Source organism: Mycteria americana, chromosome 1 (genome assembly GCF_035582795.1).
Source record: "Mycteria americana isolate JAX WOST 10 ecotype Jacksonville Zoo and Gardens chromosome 1, USCA_MyAme_1.0, whole genome shotgun sequence".
NCBI lineage: Eukaryota > Metazoa > Chordata > Aves > Ciconiiformes > Ciconiidae > Mycteria > Mycteria americana.
Window position 1 is genome coordinate 45,440,756 of NC_134365.1, and position 12,677 is coordinate 45,453,432.

Here is a 12,677-nt window from a genome sequence, read left to right on the forward strand (position 1 = left end):
TTCTAACTATTTCACTCTGCTCTTTTTAATTTAAGGTTGCCTTTGCCTCCTGGAGCATTCTCAGGTCTTTGGGAAAATCAAGAAACATTCCAGAAGTTATATTTTCAAAAATTTCCAGTAAGAATTACAAAATGAATTATATAAACTTTTGGTAATCCTGCAGAACTTAATGATAGTAGATTTAAACTGGATAACATATAAAATTATCATACCTTATCTTAATGGGAGATCTTTGATATATGTGTTATAGAATTCAAAACATTTCAAGGTAAAACTTCCTTCATACATACTTTAAGCTTTTAGGCACACTTTTTTTTTTTAAGATCTGAAACAGAAGTAGTAAACCTCAAGCTTCTGAACATAAAAGTTGGTTTATGTCATTTGATCTAATAAAAGATATAAACCTCGCAACCTCAGACTAGCATAGCTTCAAATGTACTACTGCTGTTGACATGCAGTCATTCTAACTTAGTATCAGTCCAAAATATACACTTGCCCACTGTGCATGTAAATACATTGGAGGCTCCTTACTGATTTGGTTATGTTTCCTTGTCAGGTGTACTATCCAAGGACTGGCTTCCTCCTTTCCTCATGGATATAGATAGATTGGTCTTATGTGAAGGTTTGGTTCAATAAAAGTAAATGAGTGAATTGATCAGGTAAATTATTTTTTGTGTGCACTTGCATCGTGATAATGATGCATGTTTAGATCCAGCAAACAGGGATATCTTTAGGGGCAATTTGACAACTGTAACAATTCCGTTCTCCTTGTGTAGATTCAGGCAACATCCTTCTCCAAGCTGTCAGGGGTCAAAGAAAGCAGAGTGGCAAAAAATCTAGGTTTATGTATTTCCTTTGTTCTGTCTTAACAAAGGCTACAAAACCTTTCTGGAAAGGGAGCTGCACAATATATTATGACATAAGAATGGTGAAAAATATTAGATAATTAAATCTCTCAGGCACCAAAAACATATTTCATTTGAAACAATCAGTTTTGTTGGTTTCACAGGAAATGGATGGATGTCCCTAGTACTATTTCTGAGTTTATTTTTTTGTGTGTTGTGTCTAGGGATATTATGATACTATGGATGCAGGTTATATGGATGAAGATGGCTATTTATATGTCCTGTCTCGAGCTGATGATGTGATCAATGTTGCTGGACACAGAATTTCAGCAGGTGCGATTGAAGAGGTGAGCATCACCTGACAGTAAAATAGAAGAGTGAAAGATAAATAAAGCAAGCTGAGACTGAAAATCTCACAAAATTTCTCATTTTCTTTCTGCTTTTTTGATTGCATTTGCATTGGTACTTTTAACAAAAACATTGTTTCACGTCCTTCCTATTAAGGTGCTTTCTGGGACCATAATAAACTTAGTCAACAATAAGCAGTTTGTACCATGGGATTGGTAAAACAGGCATGATTTGACATTTGAAGGTGGAGTTAAGGGGCAATATGGTAGCATGGGAAGCATTCCGGTGAGCTCTGATAACATATTTATTTGGCAATACATTAAGGTAATGTAGGGTCAGAGTGCCAAGTAGTTTCACAAGCTACTGTGGTTACTTAGGAGTAGAAACTTTTATTCCTAAAATACAGTTTTTAGTTGTGTTTCTTTTAAAGTGCTTGGTGTTGGCTGAATTCTTTTCACATAGACTTACATTCAGTGCTTTTTCCTGATTTGAAGTTTCCTTCACAGTTTCTTGAGAGCTGTTTTGTCTCTTATTGTATGAGCGGTGCTAAATGAACAATGAAAATTTCTGTAAAAAAAACCTGCTGTTAAATTGAAAGTCATTAATGTAATACTTATGCAACTCAAAAAGTTGAAAATAGTGCAGTTCATAATAGTATCTGAATTTCATATCATTGTTCACTCACCTCTCCAGAACCACTGTGATTGCTTGCCAGTTACAAATTTCCCTGATGACATATCAATTGCTTATTCAGGGAGTATAGGAAAAGGTGTGCTGGGCGTGTACAAGGGAAGAATAAGAACTCTGAATTTAACTGTTCACTGAATCACAAACTAATCTGTTAGTCATTTTTTGCTTTATAATGTCTATTAGTCTAGTGACTATGTTTTTCTAAAGGCTAGAAAACTTGAATAGAAGAAATTCTGATTGCACAGAAGTGAACAAATTCAGATAAACATAGGCAATCCTTCGAGGATCGGTCAGCCAGGGAGCTGAACCAGTTGCTGCCCAGACTTGGCTCTATGAAGCCATTAAGGTGGCTTTCAGTCCGCTTAAACCTCTCTCCCTTTGAAGTCAGTTTTTTGTGTTGCTCTGCTAAAGCGCAGCAAGGAATCTCATCCCCACCCCTTACTGCTCTGCTGCTCAAGGGCTGAGCTGGGTGCTGTTTCTTCGCTTCAGGCTGAATCTTAAGCTAGTATAACAAATTATGAATTGAATCACCTCCTCTGCTGTAATACCTTTGTATCCATCCTCCCAAGCTCAGTGTCTCTGTGTTTCTCCCTGCTAGTTAGGTCTTTACCCTAGCAACAAAAAATGTTTAATCACTACAAAATTCTAGAAGCTTTTCTAGAACCTTTTGAACAAAGCTAAAAACCAAGAGTGTTGTTAATACATGCACAGCAAACTGCTAGTTAAATGAGGAAGCATTAACAAGACCACAATTAGCTCTCCAGTAAGATCAGTAAATACAGAATTAGAGGTTCATTGAATCGCCATCTAATTAGGTGACAGTCACCTTGTTGAGCAAGTATATTATCTGCATTTACATTATAGCTGCATTACAAGCTTAACAAGTTTTTCCTTAGTGCTTTGACTAGGAATTTCAGCTTCATTATGTTCCAGACAATTAGTTTCTTTGTCTAAGGTATCTATCAGTATAATTGAGGCTCCATCTTCACTGCACTGCAGTAGGTGTTACTGTTTACCTTGCCAATCAGTGAATGTTAGCCATTATGGTAGCCTCAGCTTGTGTTGAACCATCCATCTCTTTTGTCTGTACATCTACAGTGTCCCTGCTTGCCTTGACTCTTTCTGAAAGAGCTCAGATCATGTCTTGCCTATCTGAGGCAACAGACTTGAAATTGAGGAATCTAGCAGGAGAAATCCCTTGCCTGATGGTGGGGTTTCTGTCTGCTGCTGCATTAGATGTCCATTCATGTTCCCAGTGACCATTCCAGGAATGCCATTTCACTTTCTTGAGATTTTTCTTACTTTTAAACAATTTTTAAATGTCTAGTGCTGATTCTGTTCTTCTTTTCAGCTGTTTTACAAAGTTTGATAATTTTTAAATTCGTATTTACACTGTCAGTCATTTGAAATTAGCTGTCCCAAAGTCAAAGGCATATTGATAGGATTTTGGATAGATTAATGAAGAAAAATATTACAGTGACTGCAGTATTTCAGCTTAACATAAGACTTTTGTGAACAAGTGACAGACTGGAATGACACAAACAAACTACTGCAGAACAGGCTGGCAACACTTAAATCTCCACCGTAGGAGTCCTGTTGATGCCTGATAGGTAATTATGGTATTGATGGTAATGTCAGATTACTGCAGACCTTTTTCCTATGTTTTTGTGGAAAGCACAGTTCCTCTGGTTGTAGACCTTACTAGTCTGCTTTTCCATAATTGATTGCATTTTCTTCTTTTTTTTTTTTTTTTCCCCTATGGCAATCAAGTTGCTGTGGTCAGGGTCAAGGAGTCAGAGCAGGAAAGAATGGGTATTTATAACAGGAAATGGAATGCATTATTGAGGCTCTGGACTTAGAAGTGACCGAAGTTCATACGTGTACATGATGCATTGAAATACCATGGAGATTTGGAGTTGTGTAAGATTCATTCCTGTATGATTTGTCAGTTTGGATACAATGACCTCTGGACAAAGCAGACTGCATCTGAATTCAAATGCATTTGTGTATATTCAGCTTCAGCATTTTTGCAGCATGCTCTTCTGCCCTTCTAGTTCTGGGATGAGCCCAGCCAGAACTAAATCCAGGCTGTTGCACTTGTTGTTCTAGATATGGCTTGTGCATATCCCATTTCATTACTGTGAAAAATCTACTGTTTCAAAAGATGTGCATAAATGGTTATGCTTTTGTACTTTGATAGACCATGCTTTTAGTATTAAGCTAAGTATTTCCCGTTCGCTTTTTTGTAGCATGGGATATTTCTGGGATCATAGTTTGTGAAGTGAGTACAGCATCTGTCAAACAAAGTATGCAAGAAACACTTTGTGCAGATTTATTTTGCTAAAAACTACTTGGTGTGTGTTGTAGTGACCATGGCACAGAGAACCAGTTTCTCCTTCCTGGTTTGACTACAAATCTTAAGGATGGTGAAATCTGCATTTAGGAGGGGTTATGGGAAACCCTTTGAATTGTTCCTTCCACCATCGGTTTCACAACCAGGTCACACAAGGGCATCGCTTTTGTTAATTGGAACAGCAGTGATTCAGCTTTTCCTTCCTTCAGGTTTTTTTTTCCTGTCTTCTCTGTACCTTTCCTGTCTTCTTCCTCATGCTCATGCCATTGTATGAGTAGCCAATGCAAATGTGGTGTTCCTACTTTAAAAAAAAAAACAAAAACAAACAAAAAAACCCCCAACTTTTATTCTTAAAACTTCTTTTAGTTAGTCTTCCTTTCAGTCATCCTACTGCCTTTGATTTTGACAACACAGTATGTGAAGATCTGTTGTTATTGACAAACATATCATCCTTGTATGAATTAATGAATTAATGTGCACAAATGAATTAATATGCACAGTCACGTTATGTGACCTCTGTGTGGCCTTTGTGTAGAGTCACCTTAGGTCCTCTTTGTGGTTGAGCACAGAGGATATGTTGAAAGCACTGTTGACAACAAGACGCTGATAACTACATGAAAAGAGCCAGTTGCTTTGGAAGAGGATTCACAACTGCCAGTATCTTAAGTCCAGCTTTGTCCCAGACTTAGTGACACACTTCTCAGTAGGTACTGAGACATCCTGGTGACTTTTTTCCAGGAAATGAGGACCTCCGCTGGCTATTTGGAAAGAAAAGAGAATCTCTCACTTTTTTTCCTAAAAGAGAGTTCGAGATATTAGTGCTACTGTCCATCACTTGTATAATTGTGTAAACGTGTAGTAGGAAGGAGGGGACTCTGGTTTAATTGTCTTTGTCTAAGGAGGCTGAGACCTAATGTTTCCAAGAGAGTGAGTTGAACTAGGCTGGCTGCTAGCTGAGGTTGGGCCTGTATTTGGCTTTGGTAGAAACTATGCCTTTGTACAGCAAAGAATGAAAAAGATAGAAGGAGCCAGAGAGAATGAACCAATGTGACTTTACAGCCCTGTAGTAAGGAGTGCTTCTGTGCTTTTGGTACTTACTCCACACACTTAACTCCATATTATTCGTAACGTTAGACTAATGTTATTTGTTCCAGTAAAGATCTCACTAACAAAAATAAAGATATGATACTCTCCCAAAGCTGTAAGGAAATCACTTTTGCTTTGTTCTTACTTGTATCTTGTGCTGCTATAGTTTTTATTTCCTATGTTTGTTTGAAAACTACGCCTAAGTGTGTATGAAAGTATATACATATGTGCATTTGCGACGTGAGTAATTGGGCTCCTGAGGTGGACTGACTAAATACTTTTTGCTGTCAAAATGTAAGCAATAAGTCTATTTTTTTATGTCCATGCCTATGGAATTATTTCACTGAAATGTTCAGTTATTATTAGTTCAGTTCAGTTTTGTTTTCTGTCCCTCAGTGTGTTCTCTTCCATCACGCTGTAGCAGACTGTGCTGTTGTGGGCCAGGAGGATCCTTTGAAAGGACATGTTCCGTTTGCGCTGTGTGTACTGAGAGAAGGTGAGAGCTCGCTGCTACTGATGTTACTAAGACTTGCAAAAGTCCTAGAAAGGTTAAAGGATATGAACTTCTTCACTAGGTATAAAGACAGAAGAGGAGAAGATTTTGGAAGAGATTGTTGAGCGAGTTAGAGCTAACATTGGTCCGGTAGCAGCTTTCCAGAAGGGGGTGTTTGTGAAACAGCTACCAAAAACACGCTCCGGCAAGATACCACGTTCAGCTCTTTCTGCACTTGTCAGTGGAAAGCCATATAAGGCAAGTTGGAGATGTATGCTTTAATGAATTAGGCACATGTGCACATTCAAAGACACAACGTCAGGGTTTCGATTCTCTAGACCATTCTGGAGCTGGTCCATGACATCAGGTAGCACATTATATTTTATTTCTACTGTGTCTTACCCAAAAGATTTTCACGTTCCAGAGCTTTCCAGATACTTTTCATTGATTGCTTTTGAAGGCTAGATTTAGAAGAGTTTTGAATGAAATTCTGTCTTTCTGTTGACGAACAGCAATTGACTCTCACATGCTTCTGTCTATTCTTCCTTTTCAGATAACACCGACCATTGAGGATGCTAGTGTGTTTAAACACATTGAAGAAGTGCTAAAGAAAAACTAAATGGGATAATAGGTTGATAACAAAAGTGTCAGTTACTGAAGTATACAAAGAGACTCTCTGTTAGGAAATACCACATTTCAAAAACTAGTAATGATCTGGGACTAAATTTTTTTTACTTCAGAGATGTTACTATGTTCTTTACCATATTGTCACAGCCAATGAAGCATACTAAAGTCTCTGGATGTTGTCACTGTATGGTGGATATTAAAATTGCTAAGAATTGCAAATAGAATTCGTACATTTATATAGCCTTAAAGTGAAGGAGTGACTGGATTATCTCATATGATGTCATGTAACCTTACATTTCAGTCCATTCTTGTATAATGTGACCAGTAATTCAGTTAAGCTAAAACAGCTTACAAAAGGTAAGTCATGAACTGAGGACAGCAATAAATAGGAATTCTAATGTGAAAATTATTGCAGACATAAATTGTCCTCACTTGTAAATTATGAGCCTGTATGTCTCTTAAATTCGTACAAATATTAACATTTTTGTTAGTTTTCTTGATTCCAATGATTTTTTTTCCTAAGTCTTTCTGCTATAAATTAGATTCCTCTAATTTTTTTACTTGATAACTTTCTGAAGTGTCTTTTTTGTAGAATGATACATAATTTCTGGCTTTCAAATCTGTGAAAATCTTGATTTATCCATAGTAATAGTCAATTAAAAACATGTATTTTAAATAAAGGCAGGCATTTACCCTTTGCATTTTCTAGTAATTTTGTTGTTGTGGTTTGTATCACTTGTGATAAGGATAACTATAATGTGCTTTTGCTGACATAATTAGACATTTCAGGCTTGCTGAGATATATATATAACCAAGAAATTTAGCAAGTACAGATAGTAGGCAGCCCATTCTTGACTTCATAGGCCATTTCAAAATACTTACAGGGTTCTCAACAAACCAGGGGATGGAGGACACGCCAGATAAATGCATTACTTCTCAAGCTGCAGGGTTTTAACTGAACAATAAATGTAAAATTCTTCTTAAAAATATACGATCACAGAAAAGTTTGAAAGCAAAGTAGCTACTCAAACTCAGCAATGTTTTCCAGAGGAAGAAACAGTAAGCAATATGCAAATTCAGATTATGTTGGTATAAAAGAGAGATTCCGTACTTAGGCTAAGCGAAGGTAGAAGTTAAGTCTAGACATATTTTGCTATGGCAGTGTGTCGTCAAAAGAGTCCAGAAATACTGTTATCTCCTATTGGGTAGAAGTAAGGATGATAGCACTGCTAAGTGTTAAAATAAACCAGCAGACTGATGTAGGAGCTAACAGGTGGTAGATAGATGCTAATTAACAAGCCATACCCTGATGTTGCTTTGTGCCTGTGACCTTTTTGTAGAGTCAATGAGCTCTACCAGTGCCATAGGAAACAACTAAAACGTCCATGTGTGTTTTTCACTAGGGACTGCATGCAGCTGAGCCAACCGTGTTGAACCAGGTCATACAGTCATATAAGAAAACAGCCTAGTTTCAGTCTGTGCTGTACTTGGTTTTTTGCCAAATATTTGCATGATAAGGTAGCCGTCCTGCTCAACTATTCAATTTAGTTGAAAATCACAATCTGAACAGGGAGTAAAAGCATTTAAAGACTGAGTAAAGGCTAATGATGCTTTATGGTAGATATGCTAACTATACAGGTTAGTGATTTATATGTGGGAGTAATTTTGTTCCTCAGAGATGTCCTGATAACTTTCTTGAAATACTTCTTATATGAGTTGCAGTTAGTTGAAGATACTATTTTCTTCTGGGTGGATTGTTCAAGTACCAAGGCTTTAATAGGAGGCCCATGCCAAATAGTGGAGTGCCTTGCAGAGACTGACGAGTATTTTTCATTTTCACAATGGTACAACTTAGCAACCTATGCTGAACAGCTACAGAGCAAGAGAGAGATCTTGGGAGTTGTCACTGATGGGTTTTGTAAATCAGTGAGAAACTACAAGGGTCTTATCACAGAGAAACTGTGGCACATTCACGAGGTGCACGGCCATTACTTTTTTTGTACAATGAAAGCTGAGATGTTAAGTTTTGTATGTTTGGTGTAGTTATTCCAGCTGCAGACATCATGTTTTAATTGCAGAAGCAGGGGAGGGAAACTAACTAGTGAGAGCACAAGCCCTCTAGTAAAGATACTGCAATAGGGTGTAAGAGAGGAGAATCAATTTCCTAGATCTTTTATAGTTTTCCCAATGACATCTCATGTTGCTACACCAGTTTCTCTGTAAGGAAACGTAACCTGTTTTCTAGTTTGGGGCTTTTTTTTAGGGAAGAGAGAATTAATATCAGCCTTAAAAAACAAACAAACAAAAAAACCCAAACAAAACAATTAGTAATGGATATTTAGGCACTTACCTTTCTGAGGGGCTATTTGTTCATATTAATATTGACAACAAGAAACAATTATCTGTCATTTGAACTGTTTGTGAAGAGCCTGAACAGTTAGCATTCTTAGTGTCTCCATGACAAAAATGTTTGTAATAACTTATTTCTGCTTTCTGGGGAAGCCTGAGCTTTTTTTTTAATTTTATTTTTTTAATCTTTTTTTTCTGGTTTTTTTTTTTTTTTTCGGTTTTGGTGGGAATCATTTAAGATCAAGACTGGGATAAACGAGAGGGCACAGTGGTCAGATGTACTCACTCTGCTACCACCCTAGTACTGTGGAGGATTCCAGAAATGCCAAATGTCTCATTCATCAGCATTCGGAAAACCCAGACAAAGAAAGCCACTTTATTGCAGCAGTACAGTATGGGAAAAATAGTTGTTTCACAGCCATTGCTTTTGTTTTCCAGAGGAGCGTTTTGGTGAGGAACTGTGATTGCAGAGTGCTTTGTCTACAGCTTTAGGGAGGAGTAGTCATTCCTGTGCACGCCTCTGGTGCTGCCCAGCAACCTGGTTATACCGTCAAGGAAGAACAAGCCCATTTAACAAGTGGTAGGAAAGCACTAATTTTCTTAATTTTATTCTTAGAGAGAAGTATGTGGGTAAATTTGAATGGTCAGGGAGTTATTGAAACTTGGCTGGAAGAGGTTGATGTAGTAATTATTCCCGGTGTAGTGAAAGGGTCAGAGCCAAGTAGACAACACTTAACATAGCCACAGTTTCTAGCTGATGGGAGCAGAGCTTCAGCTCGTATGGGGGAGACTAGGAGATTTTCATATATTGGCCTTAGATCAAAACTGAAGTCATGGTAATACTCTTAAAAAAAAAAAAAAAATTCTTCTGCTCTGGTTTCTTCCACTGTGGAAATAAATAATTTGGGGGTGCTGTACTCCTAGGGCAGGATAGCTGTAGCTTTGGTCACAAGATCTTGCTCGTTCCTTTTCCCCAACACCCCTCACTCCCCTCTGCCCCTGAATTTGAGCGTGAGCTGTGACAATACGGGCTGAAAAAGAAATTTTGTAAAATGGGAGCTGGCATTTACGAGGGGAAGTGTATTCAAATGATACTGCAACCACTGAAAATGGTGTTTTGCATTGCTTTACTTCGTGGCATTCTGGGCTAAAATAATCCAAAAGGAGGCTGAGGGAGGAGAAGAAGGAACATCAGCAACGATGTCGGTTAAGCCCGACGACTGTACGTAAAAGAGCCATGTCTTTATACAGTTGTGTGCTAACCCCAGCCGTCATATCGTATCGTACCCATCAGCAAGTTCAGTGCTCCCTCTCGTGGCAGATTCTGACCAGCAAATCCATCGTAACTCATACCTGTTAGTGGCAAAACGTGCTTATGCTTAGCTGTGAGAAGTACTTGGCATCCAACTATTTTAATGCTACTACGTACCAAGCTTAATAGACTTATAAACACAAATAGCACTGAATTCCTTTTTATTGACATTGGGGGAGAAAAATCTTTCACCATCTGATTGACTGAAGGTTTGCCAAATGAAAATAGACAAAACAAATGTTTATGTACGTGCAAACATTGCAGATCAAACTGCTAAAAGAAATAACTAAAAGACAGGTCTTGAGCTAAGATCAAGCAGCAGAAAAATAGCAAATAGGTAAATGACTATTAAGTAGGTCTTACTTTGAAACTTCCCATTTAAACAAAGAATAAACAACAATAACACCACCAAATAAAGCCACAGCAGGTAATAGTTGCTCTTCTAAACTTTTATACACTATATATTAATCACTCTGTCTTTCAGTTATTTCCTCTGATAAAACTGACTTCTGTGAAGTCTCAGCAAGGCCATCTTGGCTAAAAACATAACGTTAGACAGGAGCCTGTCTAATGCCCTGTTATAATGAAGAAATGGTGGGGTTTGGCTTCTCTTTTCTTTCATTTTCTTTGTTGAATATATCTGGAAACGAGAATCTGATTCTATGCAAATATTAGGTTTAATTTTCCAATGCTGGCTGGTGTCTGAAGATCCTGGAACAAAAAGGTGGCTCTTGGTAAAGCAAGATTCTTCTTGGTCCGCAGGTAACATAGAAGAAAGTTTTTGTTTTTTGTATAAATCATGTTTTATTAAATTGCCTTTTTTTTTTTGTAAACAGTTCTTCTGGGTTTATTTGTTAAGAGGTGAGCCATCATGGTGCTTCTCTATAGATATCTGACATTTCCATTTTGTCTTTAGAGGTCCATTTTGGCTCCAGTTCCAGGTTATGTCATTCTATTATACATCATCAGAGGCAGGTGTTCAACTTTAAATATTGACAGATTTTCTCAGTAGGAACATGTTGAAGCTTCTAACTCTGCTAAACATATTAATTTGACTGTTACAATCCAAAAACTGTAAAAATGGTGGAATGGAAAGATACAAACAGTATTATTGACACTGTATTGTCAAATGTTTGCACTGAGACCCCATGTACCATAGATTTTATTTTTAAAAAATCATATTTATATCCATTTACATAAGACTTACACATTTTAAAAGAAATACATACACAGTAAATACGTAAATGTCTAGTATTTTACAATAAAACAGATGGAACAATGTAAAAATGAGTGGCTTCATTTGATAAAAGCTTTGGATGTGTGCACTACTGCCAAATTTCTGATGACAGAGATGCTGAGAGGAAAGGGGGAGGTTGTTTTGTTTTTCTTTTTTTAGTAGTAATTTAGGTATTTTTTTTACTCTTGTCTTAAACTAACCAGTACTTGAAAGGAACATCATATCTGTTTGTCTGATACACCTTGTGTGTTGTCTTCCCTATTACCCTGTTCTTGCAGAGAGTTTTAATGCTCTTTTTCCTAAGTAGTGGTAGTGCACTTCAGGTAAAGTAGAAGAAAGAGATGACATCTAAGGGAAAAAATAAACAAACATTAATTAGCAATATTCTTTGATTCTGGTTTGGTCTAGGATGCAATGACACCAGAAAATAGTATAGCACTAAGCTATTGCATGGTTTACTAAAACATGAGTTTTGAGTATCTGAGGGAGACATGCATTTTAGATGTTGTTTTAGATCTGCAACATAAATCTATTAATAATGCATTTTAATCTTTACTAATGTATACTGAGTCTTGTCCTAGATCAAAAAAACCTCCTGCTTCTGTTCATTTGACAGTTGTTTTCTTGATTTTTTTGATTTAGCACTAGGGTTAGTTTCCTGCATCTGTAGACTTTTGCCTGTTTGGCAGAAGGCTGAACACATATTTTAAGTGTATAGACCTTGTTGATAAACTCTGTGATTCTCCTTGTTCACTGCAGCTTGCTGGCATTTATCTTTTTCCACCCTGATGATTTCTTTGCTATGGACCAGCTGTTTCCAGATTATCATTCACATCTTTTTGGAACTCTTCTTCTCCATCTGTCTTTATCGATGAAGGGTTCCAAAGAGGATTTGTAAAGTACATAGTTGATTTTACCAAATCCCCTTTGACATTTCATTAGAAGAAAAGTGAAACTAGTATGCCCCAGCCTGTGGCAACAAAACTGTCCTGGCTGAGCCTTCTGACTTGGTGGTGACAAGTATTTCATAAGAGAAAAGTGTTGGGAAAGCTTAGACAGTGTGACTGCCAAATCCACTGGCTGTGTGATGGCATTGCAGATGCTCAGCTGGGCAACATACAGCCACCACAGCAGAGAGCTTGTCCCGTCCCGTGTGCTCTGTGGTAAACTTTGCAAGATTAAATGCCCAGACACCAGCAGTCTTAAGTGTTCTTAAATTGCTGATCTTGAGAGTGCACTCAAACTAGGCTGCGCAGAGCACGCTCATGTAACTGTTCTCAGAATGTCAGTTCATGGTTTCTGGCAGCTTGTCATGGTGGTTTCAACAAATGTTTTAA

At 37.5% G+C, this 12,677-nt stretch overlaps 2 protein-coding genes across 2 annotated transcripts in view; one reads left to right on the top strand and one right to left on the bottom strand.

The window, feature by feature from the left end:
• Positions 1–7,121, top strand: part of ACSS3 (acyl-CoA synthetase short chain family member 3) — a 92,493-nt gene extending 85,372 nt beyond the window's left edge. Inside the window, exons 12-16 of the mRNA XM_075496307.1 lie at positions 36–117; positions 1,070–1,192; positions 5,719–5,818; positions 5,898–6,073; positions 6,369–7,121. Coding sequence (XP_075352422.1) covers positions 36–117; positions 1,070–1,192; positions 5,719–5,818; positions 5,898–6,073; positions 6,369–6,434 — 547 coding nt within the window. The 3' untranslated portion in view covers positions 6,435–7,121. The remainder of the gene's footprint in view (positions 1–35; positions 118–1,069; positions 1,193–5,718; positions 5,819–5,897; positions 6,074–6,368) is intronic.
• Positions 7,122–11,547: 4,426 nt separating this feature from the next.
• The window catches only part of PPFIA2 (PPFI scaffold protein A2), a 358,129-nt gene continuing 356,999 nt past the window's right edge, over positions 11,548–12,677 (bottom strand). The window contains exon 32 of the mRNA XM_075496320.1: positions 11,548–11,688. The gene's annotated coding sequence lies outside the window, so the exon portion shown is untranslated. The remainder of the gene's footprint in view (positions 11,689–12,677) is intronic.